At 43.6% G+C, this 22,160-nt stretch overlaps 2 protein-coding genes across 5 annotated transcripts; both read right to left on the reverse strand.

The window, feature by feature from the left end:
- Positions 1 to 1,967: 1,967 nt before the first annotated feature.
- Positions 1,968 to 8,604, reverse strand: patl2 (PAT1 homolog 2). 3 transcript variants are annotated; one of them, XM_086303574.1, is made up of 19 exons: positions 8,430 to 8,604; positions 8,074 to 8,224; positions 6,886 to 7,172; positions 6,737 to 6,799; positions 6,595 to 6,648; positions 6,348 to 6,512; positions 6,128 to 6,202; positions 5,902 to 6,044; positions 5,356 to 5,430; positions 5,156 to 5,279; positions 4,939 to 5,056; positions 4,507 to 4,613; positions 4,367 to 4,420; positions 4,134 to 4,276; positions 3,897 to 4,053; positions 3,403 to 3,543; positions 2,980 to 3,077; positions 2,760 to 2,900; positions 1,968 to 2,664 (listed from the first exon to the last, which is right to left on the reverse strand). In XM_086303574.1, exons 1-19 carry the CDS (start codon positions 8,451 to 8,453, stop codon positions 2,631 to 2,633), a joined length of 2,154 nt encoding a protein of 717 aa, XP_086159700.1. In that variant the 5' UTR covers positions 8,454 to 8,604; the 3' UTR covers positions 1,968 to 2,630. The 3 variants fall into 3 exon arrangements, with proteins under 3 accessions (XP_086159700.1, XP_086159699.1, XP_086159698.1); XM_086303573.1 differs by having other exon boundaries at positions 5,356 to 5,433; positions 5,902 to 6,041; positions 8,430 to 8,601; XM_086303572.1 differs by having other exon boundaries at positions 5,356 to 5,433; positions 8,430 to 8,601.
- A 1,499-nt stretch (positions 8,605 to 10,103) lies between these two features.
- LOC147323290 (transforming growth factor beta-1-induced transcript 1 protein-like) lies at positions 10,104 to 21,317 on the reverse strand. 2 transcript variants are annotated; one of them, XM_086303575.1, is made up of 12 exons: positions 20,929 to 21,317; positions 17,651 to 17,701; positions 17,256 to 17,404; positions 17,100 to 17,155; positions 15,844 to 15,980; positions 15,686 to 15,767; positions 15,362 to 15,446; positions 14,492 to 14,686; positions 14,242 to 14,415; positions 14,032 to 14,113; positions 11,949 to 12,097; positions 10,104 to 10,901 (listed from the first exon to the last, which is right to left on the reverse strand). In XM_086303575.1, exons 1-12 carry the CDS (start codon positions 20,939 to 20,941, stop codon positions 10,635 to 10,637), a joined length of 1,440 nt encoding a protein of 479 aa, XP_086159701.1. In that variant the 5' UTR covers positions 20,942 to 21,317; the 3' UTR covers positions 10,104 to 10,634. The 2 variants fall into 2 exon arrangements, with proteins under 2 accessions (XP_086159701.1, XP_086159702.1); XM_086303576.1 differs by lacking the exon at positions 17,651 to 17,701 and having other exon boundaries at positions 20,929 to 21,314.
- Between the last annotated feature and the right edge of the window lie 843 nt (positions 21,318 to 22,160).

Raw genomic sequence — 22,160 nt, forward strand, 5'->3', positions numbered from 1 at the left:
CTCCTGATTGATTGCAGTTTCAGCACTTGTACCATCACAGCAAACAAATCCCTCTAAACACAGATGCCGACCCCTAGTTCATTCCTAAACTGCCTTTACTGCACTTCCTGCGGTGGACTTTGGTTTGACACGGCGGTCAGGATGTTGGCGTCTTGCTCTGTGTGCCATTAAAAAAAATAACAACTGTGATCGGGACCACATAGCAGCTTTTGTTCAGCAGGGATTCTCTGACTGCACACACCCATGTCTGCCACATGCATTCCTGTCCAGATGTTGATCCTGCAGCTGGTAGAGGCAGCCTGGCCAGCGAGGATCAACGTCAGCGTTTGGTTAACAGCCAGGGAGGAGGAATCTTTGAACACGAGCATCTGACAGGAGTTGGTGCTGGTAATCCAGCCTCACCCTACATCACTGGCAACAGCTGTGAGAGGTCTGAGCAGGAGTTTAAGGGAAAGATCAAATGTGAAATACTTGAAATACACTCAAGCACTTAAAAAAAAGAAAACAACCAGTTTTTAAAAAGTTTTAGAAGGCTTCTTCAATTAGATCGATGGATATCAAATAAAATAAAATGCGCTCTTAAAAACAAAAATATATGCAACAGTCCACTTCAGGTGTAATTTTAGGGCCAGTCTTAATAGTTTAGCTTTCTCTGTGATCTGCATACTCAAGACTGTAGAGATGGACGGGGCAGTGAGATCCCCAACGATATGCAGAGCCAGCAGAAATGTCTAAAGGCAAGATAAATTAGCTTAGCCTATAAATGCTGTAGTGTGAGTCATCGTTCATGTTTCCTGCCCCCATCCATCCTAGTTAAATTAGAGAAAACCTGTGCTCGGTCAACAGGCCTCCACCTCCAGGAAACTGTGTCTAGCACTTAGCTAGTGCAACCACTTGCAAACAGTATTACCAGGAATAACAGCAAAACGTGTAATGCACATTATAATCACTTAGTTTGCCTGATTGATGCTGACACCACATCTCAATCACTGTGCCTGGGAATCTCCTCCCACTGCTGTTAAATAATTTTTTATTAAAACTTCTTTAGGTGATATATTTGAATTCACTCCATAAATCCGCCGTTTTGCCATATCAGGCTGCTACAAAACAGATTCTTTAAAAGTGTCTTTGATAAAACATGCAGATGTTACAATTACTTTGAATGTGTTAATGTAAAAGTACAGAGGCTGTCCAGAAGACATGACAGGCTGTTAAGCGAGGAACTGTGTGGTATGAGGAAGTCAGGAGTGACAGATGAGGCTGGATTACATCAGGAATCGGCTCCGAGCCCCTTCGTGTATGCATGGTGATGGACAGGCTGACACAGGTCAGGTGGGAATGGCCCTGGGCTGATATTTGCAAACACTGATCTCCAGTGTGAGTATGTAACAGTAAAGCTGCAGGAAGCAGAAGTAGCAAATGTGGGTGACATTCAATACCTGGAACAAACCATCCAAAGCAACAGGCAGTGCACAAGAAAGGTGAAAAGGAGTGCAGGCAGGGTGGAGTGAGTGAAGAGGCGTGCCAGGGGCGATTTCTGACAATGATCGCAGCAAGAGCGAAAGAAGCTTTACAAGAGTGTAACGAAACATGCCGCAATGTATGGTTTGAATACTGTGCCACTGGGAAGAAAAGAAACAAAAAAAGTAAGGCTGAGGTGGTTTGGACATGTCCACAGGAGGGAAAGTGGACATACTGACCCACAGAGATGCCAGGCAGGAGGAAAAGAGGAAGACAGACTCATGGGTGTAGTTAAGTGACATGCAGAGAGTTTGTGTGACAGGAGGATGCTGAGGGTAGGGTGAGAGAAGCAGACAGTCCACTGTGATGAGTGGACCATAGCCAGGGAGCATTTAAGAAGTCCAAGATAACACAAAGATGAGGTCTGATGAGAGCAGCAGGAACCTTTAAGACTGCAAGGAGCACAAAAATAAAATAATTTCACTTCATTTCTACAGACTTGAGCAATTTCAAAGTTTTTTTATTTATATTGCAAGTGCTGTACAAAGGTGCAGTTTAAATTATTCCTGTTTCCAAATGAATAAATAAAATCCCTCTTCATAACATAAACCTTCAGATAGAAATTTACAAATGTATCCTATTACATTCATTACTAGTATAAACAATGCAAGCCCTTCAACAAAACCCCAAACTGCACGGCACATTGATGGGCCACGACAACGTCCTTAAATGGTTTTCAAATGGTCAACATATTGGTTCAGCTGTACAATCATACACTACTATACAATCCACACCCTGGTCACCAAGTGTGAAACAGCACATTTAGAAGTGACTGAATCTAAATGTAGAGGTTTATGGTCTAAATCGGGAAAATGGGAGGGTTGGGATTTCATTGTAACGCTGATGTAACCTACTGGAAACCAAAGTGAGGAAAGTCAGATGATCAGATAAAAGGAAAACAAAACAGGGAAACCGTTCAAGTGCAAAAAAAATGTGAGGGAACGGGTGAGGGGAGGGAATAAGAATCAAAAAGGTCAAAGGAGATTAAATATACACATATATAGCGTCCGTTTCAATGAGCACCGAGGGGGGTTTGTGCCTCGCCTCCTTTCACTCTAGTGCTCACAGCATCCTGGTCATCAATAGAACACCAGCCACCGCTGTCCACCTTAAGATGGAAGAGCCAGGCATCCAGTAACAGACCTGAATGAAGATATTTGGTGATGTTTGCATCCACGTCCACAATAGTTCTATTAAAGCTATTTAAATTGTCATCCTCTGAAGCAAAAAGAACCTACTCCATGTTGCTTTTCAGCTGATGCACCGTACGCTTGTCCAGGTAACGGCAGAAGAGAGTGAGCAGGTTTGAGGGCAGAAGGAGCGGCTCCACCAGCGAACACTGGGATAGTTGTCCTGCCACCTGGAATATGATGTCAGTCCTAAAAGAGAAAACATCAGTCTCAGGAGTAAGCTTAGACCCGTCACTTCATTTGATATTAAAACCTAAAAGACTCCCACCAGGTCTCAAAGTCCCCGATGCTGGGCTCTAGAGGAACACCCGAGGACAGCAGCTTCTCTCCTTGGGAGAGCAGAGCGTACAGCAAGGACAGGCCGAACTGAAAGGGAGAAGAGAAATCCACCAATTAGAACAAAGACCTGTACCACTATCCAGGCAACTTCAGGGTTAACCCTGGATTCACTGCCGTTAGCCTCGCTTACTCAAATATACACTAACGATATTGTGCTTGGTCAGATGCTACAACACCATGCTTCATGTAAATGTGCTCATAGCCACTGATGAACCGCGGCTTAACTTAACTATCAACTAGTCAAGTTAAGCCACCGTGTCAGGATAAGTGAAGCCAGAAAATAGAATGTCATCCTGGGTAAGTTGAACTTTCAGGGCCTTGTAGGTCAGAACACAAAAACAAAAGCACAGACCTTGTTCTGACATGCCAGCTCAAGACACTCGTATGTCGTTAGAGACTCCAAAGAGGTCAGATCTTTGAGGACGCCAATGAGCTGACTGAACGCCAGCCCACCGATCACATTTCGAAGAGGTGGGTAAAGCACAGGAAGGGTCTGAAAAGACAAGATTAAGCCCAGTCATTTTTATAAAGACACTTGATGTTCGTCATTTATGTGCATAACTCCAGCCTTGTGTGTTTATAGGTGGAGCTGTGCCAAGTAGGCCTGTAGAAGACCAATTGTTTTTTTTCCATTTGCAAATCTCTCCTGTAACTGGAATATATCAAGGCTCAATATATTCTTCAATCTCACCCCGTCCGTGTAGACTGTAAAACCAGCTGTAACTGGTAGAGGCTGAGTAACATCAGGAAACCAAACAAGAACCAAAAATAAATATATCACCAAGTGGTGTTGCTAAGCAGACCATTCAGCTTACATTTCCTTTTGCACAGCTAAAGCTGCCCTACCTCGTCTGCGTCTCTGCTCATCAGTGTTGGTAGGTTAGTGGTGACAACACGCAAGATTTTTAGTGCAGAATCGTGTTTCAAGAACGGCAGCAGACGGGCGACGAGCTTTTTGCCTTTGGAGACGAGCAGAAAAGGAATGAAGTCCCCTTCCGATTCCCTGCATCAAAATTTTTTAAAGTGTTTAAAACGATGAAGTCACGTGTTAGGATGCATTAAATGACAAACTGCATGACTCACAGGGGATTGTGGTGCTGCAGCTGGGAGTAGATGTGCTCCACTTTCCTCTGAATCTTCTCCACCAACCTCCTTTCTTCTGCTTCGGACAACAATGGAGTTTTCATCCTCTCAGTTTCCTCCACCTCTAACAGAACCATGAACAACTGCAGGACAGAAGCCATTTTACAAGGCGGCCAAAAAAAAACAAAAAAAAAAAACTCACTGCTGTGTCAAATCAAGTCATAATCAGGTACCTTTTCTATTTTGTTAAGGATGTCTAATCGCTGTAGTCTGGTGTCTTTCTGATACTTAAATGAGAGGAAATAAAGGTCAGTAGCAGGAAAGGCAGACCGAAAACACTCAAACACAGGGAACCTCCAAAATACACAATCACCTCAAGCAGACCCTGAGGCTGGACTGCATGAACAGCACTGATGGCTCGGCGAGGAGAGTAACACGTGGAAACTGCAACTTGACCCAAAGAGCCTTCAATGTGCACCACTGCAAGAACAAGAGACTCTTACACATAAGCAGAGCAACCCCTGTAGAAACAGATGCATTCAGAAGGATCAAAAATAAGGCATCTATGAGACAAATGTTTTAGGATGGAAGCATTTTAGGCCTCGTGCACCTCCAAAAACATTCAAAAAGGCAGGACTACCTGCATGCACTATTCACCGACTCAAATGAGTCCAACAGCAGCTGGAGGGAAAAATGTTTGTTAAATCAAAGCAGCGTGGAGATAATGTCTCTCCTACTCTCACGGGCAAATTCTGGTACAAGCATCTCAACATTCAATGAGAAACGCAGCCTGTGCCTCACTAACCCGGTGTGTAGGAGTCTGTTTTTTTGACGTAAGGCGTGGTGAGCTTAGGTGGCTCCCTCTTGCTCCTGATGCCCAACTCCTCTTCGGCCATCTTTGATTCTATTCGACGATAGTACTCCTGTAACAGTTTAAAGGTTCACCGGCAATCAAAAATGAAATGCTTCTTCGCTTCCCCTCTCCCATCAAAAAATTAAAGAGCAAAGCTTTTATTTCCTACCTGATAGTAGTAGTCTTCAAGGTAAGGATTCTCACTTTGCAGCTGGATCATCTGCAGCCGGGTGATCCACTCCTTTTCTTTGGCCGTCATAAGGTTACAGTACGGATCCCAGCCCTCTGGCTTTCTATAAGCAGGTCAGATTTGGCCGTAAGTATAGCGAATGACCCAACACGATCAAACTCTTCACTCCATGCACCAACCTTTGGAATAGCCGCTGTTTTTGACTAAGCAGTCGTTTGTGTTGGGGATGGAGCTGCGTGGCTGGACCAGGGTACCTACTGGTTAGAGAACTGTCTCATCAGTATGCATGAAATCTCAGACTGTGCTTGGTTATGAGCACATAAAGAGAAGATGCATTTATATATATGAAATCTCCATCTTTCATTTCCAGAAGGCTTATACATCCAAGAACATCTGCCTGTACCTTGCAGATAAACATTAGCACCACTCACTGATATTTATGCATGACACACAATACTCAAACTTTTATTTAAACAGATTAAAAGTCTCTTTGTTTTTTTTAAAGAGTCCTAAACTATGAGAGGCAGCTTTAAACTAACATGTTCTCTGGTGCAAACCTCACACAGAAAGGGCCCCGCCCAGGTCACACCCAACAGTGAGCCACCGTGATGCTCGTCTTGGACTTTTGCATCTCAAACTTCATGAACTCAAAATTTATAGTCAGAGTTTAACAGACTATACATTTTGTTGACCAAACCTGTTTCAGCAACATTAACGTCAAGCACCTGAAAGGCTGTACTGGATTAGAGGGGCTGTAAAAAGGGGATGGCCTTGGTGAGTTGGCTCCGAAGCGAAGTTGCATCATTTTGGGAGTCTGAGGCGTCGAGGGGCAGGGGTGGGTTGGAGGAAACATGAATGCCCTGGTCTGCTTTAGTACAAAATAAAAGTCAAGATCAAATCAGATCTGCACAAAAACACGGAAATGAAGGGGTGAGCAATACTGAAATCAACCTGATTGTAATGCTGGCGTGGGGTCAGTGGCTGACGTGGGAAGAGGGGGGATCTTGGTACTATGGGTGGGTACACCTGTATGAAAAAAAAAAAAAGTAGAACTTAAAAAAGGGAAGAAGTCCACAATTTACAGTGAGTCAGCTGATTGTTTAGAAGCAGTGACACAACAGCATCTATCCAGTTACACAAATATCCAGGTGGTAAAAAGCCAGTTGCCCACCTGAGTGGGTCCTCGATGGCCAAACTGTCTTCTGGAGTACAATCCTCTGGATTCCCCTCGCCTGACCCCATAAAGGGGCCCGGCGGAGTACGGCAAGTCAACAAAGTTGGAGTTCAGAGTCTGACCTCTACCTCTGTGCCCAATTACACACACTATAGCACTGTCCTACAGAACACAGGAAGATACAAAGATAAAAATACAATGAACTTGTCATTATATGTATAACACATTCTTAAGTGATCATAACCTCAAGTATGGATCCTGAGGTTCTTCTGGTTTTTCTGTAAGAGGGCATCATCATCTAGGATGGAAAACAAACATGGAAGAGAAGCATCAGCACCACAGAAGAAAAACAAAGTGTAGTAAAAGGATTAAAAGTTGGCACTTACATCATCCTCAAAGGGACGCTGGTACATGGTGGTCCCGCAGTCCACTATGGCACTGTCAAGACTCTTAAAAGAGCAAAAAATGGATCAAACGGAGGATTTTAACGTTTTTAGTGCAATTTTCTGACAACACACAGATTCATCTTTGTCACCTTAAGGCTCGGTCGGCCCTCGATTATTCTCATCACAGCTGGGTCTTCAAACATCTGCCCCCTGCCCAGAGCTGCTCTCTGTCCCCTACTTCTGCCGCGCTGCCTCGAGGAAGCCCACGGAAAATACTGCAGCTTCTGTCGGGGAGGCGACGGGGCTCTGCGGGGAGACCGAGGTTTGGGCTGTGGGGGAGGGGGTGTTGCAGGTGGCGGCGGCGGCGGCGAAGGCGGAGCCTCTCCAAACTGAAGGCTGCTGCTGGACTTTTCTGTGGTCCCGTTTGCATCCAAATCTAGACATGCAGGCAGGGAACAAAGAGAAACAGATGTGGAAACTCTGCTTTCTGATAGGTTAACAGGTTAGATTCCCAGTAACCCTGTAAAAACGATGCAAAAATGCAACTTCACATATTTCTTTTAAGTGGTCAGAACCAGAAAAGTCCTCTAAAGGCTGCAGAGGTTTCCTGAAATCTTTTGGCCCCAAAAGTCAAGTTTTTCCTTTTTTTCTTTTAATCAACCAAGTGTTTTTTCACATTTCGTTTTTCAGTTTAACTATAATAACCTTGCCTATTACTCTAAGGTATCGTATGAGTAAAAATGGCAGGGTTTGCGAACAGGTAAAGCTCCCCAACTTTTATTGGACCGGAGTCTATTCAGGCCCCTGGGCCGTATGTTTCACAACCCTGGGTTCGAGCACAGCAGCCAAACAAGCACACATTACCCAACAAAGCCCGATTCAACCCTAAAGGCAGCACCTTATGAGCCGTCGTGCATTTAAGAAGTGCATTTAAGCTACGTCAAAGAGGACTGTGCACAATAAAAAGATCTTCACAGCTCAGGTTGAGCGGTTTGGAGACAAAGTTGCAGAGAGGAGACGCTGAGATGGTTTGGATGTTGAAGATGGAGCAAGGAAGAAACAACAAAAGAGGTTTTTGGATGTAGTGAAGGAGGTTGGTGTGACACCTAAAGGAGCAGCTGAAAGAAGACGACTAATTTCTTTCCACTTAACCTTAATCTGACCTGTAAGATAAACATTTTTAGTGTTATTAAGCCTCAGTTTTAAGTTGGAATGCCAAATTATCATGCTGGATGCTTACATTATTTTTTGATAGTAAAAGCTCACGTTTAACACACAGACACGTGGGGGGGCAAAGAAGTTTAAAAGAAGAACACCTGTAAGCACAAGTTACACACCCATCCCAAACGTCTCCTCATTGTGGACGTTTATCTCCTCATCTTCCTCGGCCATGGCCTGCAGCCCCGAGTCCATATCCGTCCCACCTTCTCCATCACTCCAGTCCTCTCCATTCTCAGGCCACTGCGGCTCGCACACCTGCACCACATCCTGGTGCGTGGAGACAGAGTGCTTTTTAAGATTTATTAATGAAGAGAGTGTTTCTAAACAGCAAATAGGCCAACAAATAAATAAATCACGCAACAACACGTGTGGAGTTTTCAATCCAACTTTCACCATCTGTTCATTCCGGGCATGCGATGGCTGCCTGATTAAAGCACACACATTAAAGAGCAGCAGGTTGAAGCAGACTTACGTGTTGCTGCTCTGAGTCACTCATAATTCATTTCACAACTTCTTTCCTCTCCTAATGAAGTCGACGGATCGCGACCACCTTCGCAGCGTTACCCGCGTTCTCTCGTTTGACAGCGCGTGACGCTCATTAACCTTTAAGCGAGCTCACCTGTGAGGTGACGCGTAGGCGTGGACACGTCACACGCGGCTCCCAGCAGCTGTCAAGTCGCCTCCGCCCACGTGCCGCCCACATGTCGTCTGGGTGATTTTTTTTCGTCTTTTCTTCGTTTCTTTCAGCGTTTGTGTTCAAACCCTGCCTGTAACTACTTTACAATTAATTACACACGATCCTCAGTGAGCGAATAGTGACCTCTGGTGGCCAAAGTCAGTATTTCCCTCACACACGGAGCGTTTATTCGCCCTTCGCTTCTCTTAATGGTCCAGAAGAAGAGGGGGAAAAATCCTTGCACATTTTCTCACACACAGCAGACATTTTAAAGGACTGCAACGTTTATTTACTCCGTGTCCATTTTATTAGGTACAGCTGTACAGCTGCTCATTAACGTAAATATCCAGCAATCATGTGGCAACATGCTTTTGTGAATGTAGACATATTCAACCCTCAAACTGAGGATCAGAAAGACGATTTAAGTGACTTTAAACATAATGGGTTCGTCTGGGTGTTTCAGAAACTGATGATCTACTGGGTTTTCCCCACATAACTGCCTTTAGGGCTCACAGAGAACAGTTTGAAAAGGAGAAAATTTCCAGTGAGGAGCCGCTTGTTGTGTGAAAATAACTTTATGCCTATTTTGATGTCAGAGTTCAGCTGTTGCAACTAAGGTATGCAGGTGAACAGATGGGCTATAGCAGCAGAAGACCACACTGGGTCCCAGTCTGGTCAGCTAAGAACAGGAAGCTTCACTTTCAAGGTTCAAGGTTCTTTATTCGTCACATGCATAGTTATACAGGCATAACACATAGTGAAATTTCTGCTGTGACATTCAGATGGTAGGGTCAGAATTTGGTGTAACTACCATGAAGGCGTGGATCCATCCTGCCTTCCATAAGTGATGCAGGTGTTGTAACGTTGTGGTGGATATCTTGGAACATGTTAGGTCTCAGTAGAAATTGAGCATCGTTTAAACATCACAGCCCACCTGAGTATCATTCCTGACTATCTCCATCCTTTTATCACCACAGTGTACCATCTTCTGCATTCTGCTTCCAGCTGGTTATTGTGCCATCTCACAAAGCTAGGTGTACTTAGCTGGTGAGTGTATATTTCTCCTCTATTTATTGTAAAGGAGTCAAAAACTAAAGTATTTACCGTCTCACCCTGCACAGCAAATGACTTACAGTAATTCTGTATAAATCAACTGCTTATCATACACAAACTTATGACTGAAAAATAAAAATAAAATTATCAAACTGCCCTTTCAACATCCAATCGTATAACCTATCAATAATCTTTATCTTCTTATGCCTGATGCTTGTAAATTTTCTCACCAGACTTTTATCACAACCAACTGCTTCTGCTGGAGGTTTCTTCTATTAAGAGGCAGATTTTCCTTCCCACTGTCACCAGGTTCTTGCCAATAGTGGAGTAGATCAAATATTTCTTTCTGCAGAGGAGCTTTTTATTTTTAAAGCTGACTCGTGTGAATTTAAAGAAACATCAACACTCAAAAACAAGTCGCGTTCGCTTTCATTTTATTCTTTGGAATCATTTTTGGCATTTTGCACAGCGCAATAGTGAATGAATAATGAAAAAACAAACAAATGTAGCAGTCAGCATACGGTATAAAAATGCAGTTGCAGTGACGTGGATAATTTCTGCAATACAAAGCAAATATATTAAAAGGGGATTTCCTTGCACAACAGGAAAAATTCTCAAATGATGTATAAATGTATGCTTCTTTTTACACCTGGTAGCAAAACGTAATTTTCATTTCATTTAAACACACTGTGTTTTTGTTTCTGAGCCGTGATAAAGTTTGTAACCTTGCACTGAAAGTCCATGGTTAAAATAAAATAGGGCTGGTTTGGGTTGGATGATTCTGTCTTCCTCCTCATCTCTCTGCTGACTCAGATATTCTTCAAAATTTACAAAGAGTCCAGCTCCGCCCTAACTCCCACAGTAACAAAAAAATGAAAAAAAAAGAGAGAACTGAGAGTCACATTAGGGCTTCTTCTCAGGGCAGGCTGGCGAAGACCTGCTGGGCCCTCAACCAAAGAGCTTGATGAAGCAGGGGTGGCAGTAGGGTTTGTTCTCCTGCTCCTTGAAGCAGCCTTTGCTCAGCGGCTTCAGGCAGAAGTGACACACGAGGTGATGCGGGTGGAATTTGGCCCCCATTGCGGTGACGCAGCGCCCCAGGATGGGCTGCTGGCAGGCCTGACACATGCTGCCGCGGGACTGGTGGTAGTGGGCCTCGCACAGCGGCTTGCCCTCGTGCTCGAAAAAGCTGCCGTTGACGAAGGGGCTGTAGCACTCCTGGAAACGAGAGGAAGCGACACAGCGAGACCTAGTCACAACGCTGACTCATGCAACTCTAATTACAGCGTTTTCATGTGAAATGACAACTTTCCCATGACATAATTCCAGCTTATTTGTGTTTTGTTTTTTGCATGAACTTCCTCATTGAGGTTTCATTGCACAGCCATCGTGATCTATTTGCCACGGAGCAGATTCAGTGTGTCAGCTGTGGGTTAGGAGACTCCTCAAAGGATAAATATGAGCTCACTGGTCTCATAGATGTTCAATCTGGGAAATTTAGAATCGGCCTTACAAAGAAAAAAATCAATCACTGAATCAACTCACTTCTATTTGAGGTGCTCCTAGGACAGGAAATATATCATTAAATGCATTTATTTTCACAGCAAGGTTGTGTTTAAGCTAAAAAACAAAACAAAACCCTGTTTCGACACACGACCACGAACACACTGAATCTTTTCTAGTGATGCTCCACCAACAGGAGCAGTCTCCAAGCATTCATCCAAATTCAGCTGAAATCAGGCAAGAAGGAGAACAGAGAGCAGCAGCAAACATAGACGACATAAATGCATTTATAAAGGCAAATAAAGGTTAGGAGAAATAAGTAAAACTGAGGTACCGTTTAAGCCATGACATTTAGCAAGCTGTTATTTATAAATCCAGAAAAGCTTCCCTTTAATTAAGACGCCTTCGTCTGCCACATCTTTGCAGTAAAAGACAGATGTGGCCAGTGTTAATATAAAAGTCCTGGTAATGTCTTACCTGTGCATGTGGCATATTTGTGTTCTGCTATTCTATCACCAATAGTCTTTTTATTGTCTAGGTTAGACGTAACCTGGCTGTGAAAATAAAGGTATTTTAACTTTATTTTGAAAAGGGACTTCCTTGGTATTAAAGGATGTAAATTCCTCTTAATCTCCTCATAAACTCTCATGGTGTTCTCCAACCTTTCTGACCTTTTTCAGAGCAGATTAACCTGAAACGACCCGTAAGCCTAACGCATCAATTAATGCTGCAACTCTTGATCAAGTAAAATGCAACACTCACCCGACATACAAAGCACTGTGGGTGCCAGAGAGAGTTTAGAGCTGAGATGTAGTTTTCCAGGATGGGCTGGCTGCAGCCTTGACAGCGGGAAGCAAACAGAGTCAAGAAGCACTGCTGGCAGTACTGCTGGCCCTCACGGTCATGGAAACCTGCAGAGGACATCGCCACAGTTTGACTCAGCTCAAGAGCTCTTTTGATAAATGTCAGATTTACTGTATAATATCACAGATTTAAAAAGGAAAATCAGTCCAAACCTTCTCTTTGTGACTGCGGTTTGTGCAACATTACATTTTATTGATCTGAACTAACAACGGCCGGCTGTATTTTTCCATCTCAGAGCTCGTGCTGCTTTAAATTTGGCCATTTTCTTGCCAAGGAAATACAGAGACTCAGTGTTTTGCCTCGAAATTCACGGCAGAGTGAAACTGCCGATATAACCCCGATCCCAAAAAGAGTTAGGAAACCGTGTAAACTGGAAATAAAAGCGGAATGCAGAGATTTGCTAATGTTTTCGACCTCATATTTGAAAACAGCACAAAGACAAATTGTCAGATGTTGAAAGTGGTCATTTAAACCAATTTTCAAGCTCTTAACACTATCATGAACCAAATCACTGAGAACCTGCACAGACAATTTAGGAATAATGTATCCAAAGTTTTTACAAATTAAAAGGAATGTAAGGTGTGGTATATCAGTTAACTTGCACAATGTCAATAAAAAAAACTCACAGAAGAAATCTCTGTGGGCAACCTCAAAAACAAAGTGCTGTTATCTTCTGACCCTTAAGTAGTTCTGCCTTACAAAAATGACAAGATTGCTGCTTGGCTTCAGGAATACTTCTGAAAACTACTGTCAGTCCATCCCTGTCTCTGCAAATATATTTTAAAACTCTACCATGCCATGAAGCTCCCAGCACACAGTGTCAGTGCTGATGTTAATTCCACTCTGCAGTTACTGAGACAGCAGAGCGTCGCCGATCTTGTTGCTCCTCAGCAACTTTGCCTGATCTGTCAGTTCATGGCTGAGCTGCTGTGGTTCCTAAATACTTTCACTTTTAAATAAGCACCACGTAAACTCGATGGTGGAATATCTGAGGAGGGAGGAAATTTCACAATCTGACCTCTTGAATTCACATAGACATAGGCTGCCGGGGGATTCCCATGATGCATTGAGTTTTTCCTTTCCAGTCACCTTTCTCACTCACTATGTATTAATAGACCTCTCTGCATTGAATTATATCTGTTATTAACCTCTGTCTCTCTTCCACAGCATGTCTTTATCCCGTCTTCCTTCTCTCACCCTAACCAGTCACCCCCCTCCCTGAGCCTGGTTCTGCTGGAGGTTTCTTCCTGTTAAAAGGGAGTTTTTCCTTCCCACTGTTGCCAAAGTGTTTGCTCATAGGGGGTCATATGATTGTTGGGTTTTTCTCTGTATCTATGAAGCGCCTTGAGGCGACTTATGTTGTGATTTGGCGCTATATAAATAAAATTGAATTGAATTGAATTGAATTCGACGAGTTCTTTAGAACGACGCATTCCTTTACAAATGTTGCAACGACAGACTGCATGGTTATACACCAGCATTCAAAGATTAAGAGGTGTGGCCTTAAACCCTTCAGTTATATAACGTGATATGAACGTAGATACAAAAACATGGCCGCCTACAGTCATGGACACTGCAACTTTGTTATCTTTTCAAAAAATTAGTAAATTTGTGCAAATGTCTGAATATCTGTCACGACCCCACTAGTCATGAAACATTCAGACAGGATGTAGCCTTTTTTAATGTAAGGTTAAAATCAAATGTTCTAGGGTCTCGAAGTGCAAACTGTAAGTTATTATAAACTCTGAAACTGATTGTAATGTTTAAAATAATCTAATAATTTAATAAATGAGATAAGATGTGCTTTATTTACCGCAAAAGGTAGGAATTTCCTGAAATATATATAGTATAAAACTTTCAATAACATTATAAAATGCTGTCTGAATGCTAATGGATGTATGGTATAAAGGGCTTCATGTAAGTGTGGCCTGACTGCAATGTATTGTTACCCCTGACAGGAATTAACAGCACCACCCATTACCTTCCTCTCCAAAGGCGCGGCTGCACTTCACACAGCAGAAACACTCTGGGTGCCAGTTCTTGTCCAGAGCCGTGACCATTTTCTACACAACGATTAAAGTGAAAAAAAGAGAAAGTTACAGAGCTTTAGGTGGGCTGTGATATCGATCTGAGCTCTTTAAATAAGCTCAGAGTTGAGTAACAGAAACATGTTCCCATCTCAGCGGCTCACGTTCAGTATGGGTTTGTTGCAGTGCGCGCAGTGAGGGGAGAACAGCGTGAAGTAGTCCGGCTCGCAGTACGGCCGCCCGTCCTTCTCGAAGAAGTTTCGACTGCCCAGCTCCGTCTCACACTCGGTGCACACGAAGTGCTCGGGGTGCCACACCTTCCCCAGAGCTGTCACCACCTGCACAAACAGCCAGGTCAACTCAAGTGAGGGTCTTCCTCATTACATGTCTGACAGATATATTCTGACTGCTCACCTGTCCGACAACCGGCTTTTGGCAGGCTGAGCAGTTCCCCTTAGAGGACGTTTGCACTCCTTGTCGGGTCAGGTCTGATTGGAGGAGCCCCAGCATGCTGTCCAGTGAGCCTCCTGATGAAGGAGGCTGAGGAGGGGCAGCGGCCGGCTGCTGCGGTGATGCTGTAACGGGCGCTGGAGTGACAGGCGCAGCTGGCTGAGAGAAGACAAAGCACAGAGTCCTTATGATGTTAATTCTTTGGGAGTTTATCATCACTCCACAGATGGTGGAAATTAATTTGTTTGGAAGAAACCAATGTGAGGAAAAGTCAAATCATAACAATACTGCACATAGTTTGAGCCAAGGCTCTACACATGTCTCTCTGCTCTGCCTGGAGACTTTAGCCTGGTTAGTCATGGATATGCAGTGGAGACGTTTCCTTTTTAAGACTCTGTTCCCACAGCAGTCTTGTTTATCACTCACAGCTGGACTGCATACTGAAACTAAACAGCCTTATAATGACAGAACTGCCTGCTCTGCTCGCAAGCCGACTCACCAAAAAGGAGAGAACTAGATTATACGCTGTTCCAAAAGCTGATCTTTAAGCTGACTACTGACAATCTGAAGCTATTTTAGACTCTGGAAAAATTAAGACCAGGACTAATTTTCATCCACAAGCCATATCTGGTGACTGATCTGTACCAGCAGGCATGTGCTGTGGCCAGCAGGCTGCACAGTAACAGTGTAGCCCTTATGAAGTCAACTCAACCTCTACAGGGATCCAACACTAATATTAGCATTCTGTAAAAGTCATATAGTGAGCGCCGCTGTGAATTTACAAGTAAAAAGTTGACAGGTTAGCATTTTCATGCAGCTGTGGGTGACTCTTACGGTGCTCTGGACTCTGAAGTCAGACAGCGAAGCCATCAGCTTGTCCAGTTCCAATGTGGCCGATGTTGCAGAAGGCTTCGCAGAGCTAAAACACCGAAATCAAACCCACAGATTACACACATGATCAGAAACATGCTAAAATGCTGCACACTCGCACATGTGCAAATATGGATTTTTACTTGCAATAAAAAAATAATACTGCAGGTTTTTAAATGTAAGCAGATTTTAAAGGGGTGCGTTTGCATAAAACAGACCTACTTCCTCAGTCGTATACAGTGATACTCAGACAGATTATACTCTCTTATTTCCCTGTGGATTTGGTACCTGGAGGAGGAGGTTGGTGCTTTATCCTTGATATTATCCCTCTCATCTTTCTTAGAAGAAGGGAACTGAGCCAGGATCTCATCTAACAACAAAACAGGATCATAGATAAGAAATCTGATTTAAACACGAGGATTTAAAACACACGCACACATGCTAACCTGTGATGTTAAACTGGGTGGCGTTGAGTTCCTGTAGCAGATGGTCCAGTTCACTCAGACCTCCCCCCAGCAGCGAGGAGGAAGAGAAGGCCAGAGGAGGATCTGCGCTTCGGGGAGAGCGCGGTTTACACACTGTGCTGCAGGGAGACAGATAATATTAACAATAAAAGGCATTAAAAAAAACAAAGTATAAACAATGTTGTTGGACTCGTTATGCGAGGAGGAGAATTCTCTCGCTTGCTTAAAAACCACACATTGCTTTGCAAAGAGTGATGTAAAGAAAATGAATGAGATTCCTAACAGGGTTTGGGTTCATACATCAACATGCTGACACACTATCTCTCCGTGTAAAACACTCTATCCCAGTCCATCAAAACTTCACATGCCAGCTGTGCTCAAAATGTGCAACTCTGCAGCACATGCTGAGCTGCTTCCCTGAGACAGAGGGACACTTTAGGCACCCTGATTAAGTCCTGAGGGTCACCCAATGGAAAAGAAGCCATTATCATCAGCTAGCACATCTGGGACCGGCAGCTGCTGGTGGATTAGAACAAACACATTTTCATCAGATCATCACACCCAACTGGCGGAAACCAGTTGCTGTTGTGTTAGAGTCCTTGGGGTGTTTCATTATGCTAGAGGCTAACACCTGCCCAGGATTATTGCTTTGGTGGGTCTTTAAGAAGAAGCTCCCTAAGTACGAGCAGATAGCTGAAAGCAGGGAAGCTGCTGTCCTTGGATTTCATTACACTGGGCATCGAGGGAAAACTGAGGAATCTGCAACACCCCACATGTGGTAGAGAGAGCCTCGAGATGGCTGTGGCAAGAGAGGAAAACCATGGAACAAACAGGTAGCAAGCCATCTGGACACAAGCTGAGGTCTGATCACCTTCAGCTGGGCAATTTAGAGGAAAGAGCCAAAACAATAATGATGATGTGTTGGCTTGTGGTATTTTGAACAAGGCTAAAAGCAGCAGGAAATTTAGATGCCTTAAACCTGGCTCAGAATTACATGTCATACAGTTAATTCTTCTTTTATTAGGTACTCCACGCTAGTTCAGGTCCTTCAGAACTGCTTTAATTCTGTGAGGCGTAGATTTAACAAAGTGCTGGAAACATGTCTACATGCCAAAATACACTGAGTTGCTGCCGTGTGATTGGCTGTTTAGATATTTGTGTTTACAAACAGCAGAACAAGTAATGAATTTGCCGGTGATCCTGTGAGCAATGGAAAAAGACATCTATGAAGGAGTTACCTGTATAATTTGTCAGGGGTGGAGTTCTGTGTAGTCTTCATTGCTGAAGAAACGGTCTAAGAGACAAAACAGACGAGTGATCAAACAAACTTTATCAAAGCCTCGGCATAATCAGGAAGAAAGAAAACTGGTATGAACGTGGCCCGGATTGACCACCTGCTGCGGGGTGTATGCAGGAGGCGGCGGCCGGCTCTGGGCCGGGTCCTGGGTGGTGGGATCGGCATTTTGAGGCGGGTCAGAGGTGAGCAGGACGGGACACCGAGGTAAAGGGGAGCCTGTGTTCTCCAGATCAGCAAGGAGGGCATCTGGAAGGGAGAGAGAAGTTTCTGTAGCACCACAGAAGCCACATTTCATGTCACAAACATTCATGGTTGTCACTAATGGTGCCAAGTTTATTTACCAAGTATTAAAAGTCAATCAAGAGATTCAAGTTAAGAAAGTAATTTAAAAAGCATGCAAAGTATTACGCTGCATGACAAGAAGGTATTAAGTTGAGTTAAACGACAGACGAGACGAAACACATACAAACGCATGCACAGGCAGCTACGTACCAAACACAACAATACGAGGACTGAGAGGGTAGTTAAGCGGCTCAGGCACTCCTGAGGAGACACAGACAGCCTTTTGTGACCAATACAGCAGCAGCAACTCAGCCCACACACCGAGACACAACACAGAGGACAGCGAGCGCTGGCGGACGCTCGTCACTCAGAGGACAGGACAGTCAGAACCGGCGCAGCTCAGAGATAGTCCACTGACGGTGAGGTCGCTCAGACGCTCAAGCGTTCCTGCATTCATATTCTAAACATGCCAGTGTGGAAAGGAAGCAGAGGAGGAAGAGTGTTTGGCAGCTGATATCTGAGTCCACTCCTCCGCCCACACACACTCACACGCTCACTCTGAAGTAGAAGCTGCACAGAAACTAAACTCACTCAAGTGTTAGCATCTACAGCTGTGTGACATCACTTATCCTGACAAGCAACCGAAGCAGACTGAAGATGAAAGAGGACTTCATATGAGTAACAGTGGTTTACCATGTATGTGTAATGACATAGCAACCATTTATTGTGAGTCCTGAAAGGGTACCAGTCCCTTTTTTTTTTACTTTTATATTATCAAAATGAAAATTTTGGCCTTCCCTTCCAAGAAGTTAAAATAAATAAGAAAGGTCAGTCCAGTTGTAAGCTGGTTCCAGACTGACACAGAAGACTTGTGTTACCTCAGGGTTACTGAAGTCAAGCACACAGGAGTGACACTTTTTACCAGACAGAGGCTTTTTGTACTGTATTTTAACACTTTAACATGATAGGAATGGAAAACAGGCTTATCGATAGAATTCCTTAGCCAAAGCCAGACAACAAAATATCCCGACTTTTGATCCCGTGTACAAACAAATCCAATCATGTGGCTGACAAACATCCTGTCTCGAGTGCTTGAAGAAAGGCATCTGGACTTAGTTTGTGAAGATGTTTTGCCTCTCATCCAAGAGCTGACGGAGAGTCCCAGGTATTTAACAGCTACAGGGGAGGCAAAACATTCACCCTGTGGCAGCTGGGAGAGGCTAAAGGGCCCCGAGACTCTGAACTGGATAATCGGAAAAGAATGGATGGATGGTAAAAAGTCCACTTGCTTTAATTTCTGGACCTGGATGCCTGAGAACTCAAACTTAACGTCCTCAATTTGTAAAGCCCAAGCTAACGTAACCATAACAACATCATTGTGACATCATCAGCAGATGTTAGAAATGTGCAGGTGTACGACGTGAGAGCGTGCAAAGTGTTCGAAAGCACTTTATCTAAAAAAACTTTGGAAGCTTGTAAATTAGGTCTGAGGATCCTGATAACAGATGGTGGATATTTAAAATTCCAAATTTCTTCAAAAGACCTTCAAATGTTTTCAGTAAACAGTTTACAGTGATGCAATATCTATTACATTTTGGTTAAAAGAAAAAAAAAAGTACTTTCTTGGGGGGGTTCTGGTACTTCTGTATTATTACGAGTCATGCAAGTCAGAGCTTTGTAGAAAACAATAAGGTTTTCCAGTCTTGATTACTACTTGGAAGCAGGTGAATGGTCTTTCCATGAAACCTCCTCCCAAAGCCACGGATGACACATCTCAGGCACTCCTCAGATGTGGAGTAACTGCTTCATCTAGTATTATCACACTCTTTCTTGTATTGCAGCTGTGACTCAGTGTGACAGACGAGCATTGCACAACTGGTTTTCTTAGTTATTGATGTAGAAAAAGAACAGCATTTAGTCACACTGCCAGATAATTCCGGCCTATTTAATGGATGAAATTTGACGTGTCCATTTTCTGCATGCTGATTTACGAGCTGCAGGTCAGAGTTCATTCGTGGCTTTGGAGAAACCGTCACAGGGTGACTTCCCATCTCAAGCAGCTACGCAAGGCTCGTCACATTATGAATCATGAATTTCTAATTCAGAATCTGGTGAAGTGCTATGTTCTAAACCTACGCTGCTCGGCCATGTGTCACAAAACTTGAGTTTGCCCGGCCCGAGCGCACCGCTGTGGTCATTTCTACCCCGGATGATTCACACTTCTGGTACGACCATGCGGTGAGAACCGTGTGCATATACTACTGGCCCTCCACCTCCCTGCTGTGCTGTGTGTCTCTCACACACACACAGACACACACACACACACATACTCGAAGAGGCTGAGCAGCACATATAAGGAGCTGAACTTCTCTCAATGGGAATTATGACCATATTTAGAGCGGCCTGCAGACTTGTTTGTCTTGGCCGTAGGCCTCTCTAACAAGTGGTCTCTCTCTCGCCGAAAGCCTCGCCAAATCCGATGCATAAACTTACAACACTGTTGGACGACAGCGCAAGCCAAGACTCTCAAACATGGCGCTCAAGCCCAGCACCTCCGTGTCACCGTGTGCAATCCGATCCAGATGTGCCCAGATGTGTACACCATGCCATTTTTTCCCCCTCCTCGTGTTGCTTGAGAAGCACAAATGCTCCACTCTTGAAGCGTACTTGGTGAAAAAACAGAAGAAACTCCCAGAGAGAATGGGCAGCTGAGGCAAAAGCCATGTCTATTTTCCTTGAACTCTGTGGCTTTTACAAATAGCAGCATTGCCCCGGGCTATTTCAGGGCCTTTCCAACACACAGCTATTTTCTGACACAGAGTCAGCTTCCCATCATGTTGTTTTAGAGAAAAGAAGACATTTGCTTCCAGTATCATTCAGAAATGGGGGGGATGCTCTCTGATGCTGTCTTCTCTCATGTCTTCAATTCCTTCAAAATGGAAAACACTCTCTTCAACATTATGTGGCACTCCATCCATCCATAACTTGTTAATGTTAATGGACGGACATGCCTGCTCTGGACCCCTTTAAATCGAATTTTCAGAGCTTTTTATTGTATTTGCAGGCCGTGCAGGAAGACCCGAGTGAAGGTCGGGCAGATGTAGAGCAGTGCACGGGTTCATGTGTTACCTGCATGTATTTGTGGGTATGTGCCCCTGCACAATGAAGGTAAAACACAGCTCTACAAACATCTAAAATATTGGCATGTATGAGTTATTATAAGAAATTTCCTCACTGTTGCTGACTGGGAACTTGTACCACTCATTTTTTTTAAAAAGTATTTCCTACTGCTTTCCATTGCTCCTTATGTTACAGCCCCTCTTTTCTACATGTCCTTGTAAGCCAGGGATCTGTACTCTATGACTGCCAGAATCAACATAGACCTTATTTCCTCCGTTTGGGCACACCACCCCTTCCCCACAGATCCCTTCAAGATATCTCAACATGTAGTTACAAGGCATGAAACGAAGAGCAGCTGTAATACTCACCCAAATCCTCCATGATAGGATCTCAGCCGACTGTTTCCCTCTTTGTGACACAGCGCAGACACCATTAATCAGTAGTGATGACCGTGGATCACAGCTGGATAGAAGGTCTCGGCGCTATTGTCTGCGTCGGTCCTGAATAACTTCTTGGGCACCGTTATCCGCCAACAGAAGGAGGAGGAGGAAGAGGAGGAGGGCGTCCCGTCTCTTTTTTTTCCAACACGGCTCTCTTCCTGTGTAATGCCTACCAGGACCTCAGAGCGAGGAAGGCGTAGTTAAATAAATGCGGTTACAAACTCGCATTCCCCGGACACGAGACGTCACCCTGGACATTCCTAGTCCATATTTGGGATCGAAAATTAAGGATTTAGTGGCTCTAAGAGAGGACGCGCCGCTGCTTCTGCTGCAAGCGTGTAGTTCTGAAAACAGAAAATATTGGAAATGACGCTCATTTTCCCGGTTTTGTTTTCGTTTTCAGGGTTTTAATACCAGGACCTTCCCATTTTTGGTTTCTTTACGTACTTGTTTCATTTCCGTGTGCGTGCATAGGACTAAAAATCCAACACAATATTAGTGAGATATTAGTGATTCACACTTTGAAAGCGTTTTTTTCTTTTCCTTTTGGGTGTGTGGGGTATTTTTTATAAGGCTATAGAAAAAGAACAGAAACTATACGCGTATCCCAAAGCCAGTTTTCAAAGTTTTCTCCGCTCAGTGTCAGGATTAGGATATATCCAATTTTTTATATTGAATTTTATTTCAATTCTTAAGTCAGACTTATTCGAATTAATACACACTAAAATTTTAAATTAGGAGAAACGGAAAAGTCACCTGAAATAAAAGAACTTAAGCGATAGTGTACAAAGCAATAAAATAAAATAAGAATGTGCAGGAAATGACTTTCGTTGTATCGTTTGTCAGCACAACCAGCCTGGTGAGGCTTTTTATTTATTGGAGATGTTAGGATGTCTCTGTCGTCTTACTCTGAAAGTAAAACTATTACTAAAACGTTTTCAAACAATAAAAACTTTATTTATTAACTATTCTATTTTATATTTTGGCAACTGGATGCAGGGTTAGTCAAAGCGTTACAAAGCGTAAGTTGTAGAATTGACAGCAACCTGTTTACAGTGAAACTAACTTGGAAATAATTAAGTTGTTGTTGTTTTTTTTAACTAAAACTCCCATCTTACTGGTTATATGGTTTTCACACTGAAACTGCACAGCTTATGATC

The sequence above is a fragment of the Aulonocara sp. 'chitande type north' Nkhata Bay genome, linkage group LG8, assembly GCF_057382095.1.
Source record: "Aulonocara sp. 'chitande type north' Nkhata Bay isolate Kocher_YH1m ecotype deep benthic linkage group LG8, A_spYH_male_GT1.1, whole genome shotgun sequence".
Taxonomy (NCBI): Eukaryota; Metazoa; Chordata; class Actinopteri; order Cichliformes; family Cichlidae; genus Aulonocara; species Aulonocara sp. 'chitande type north' Nkhata Bay.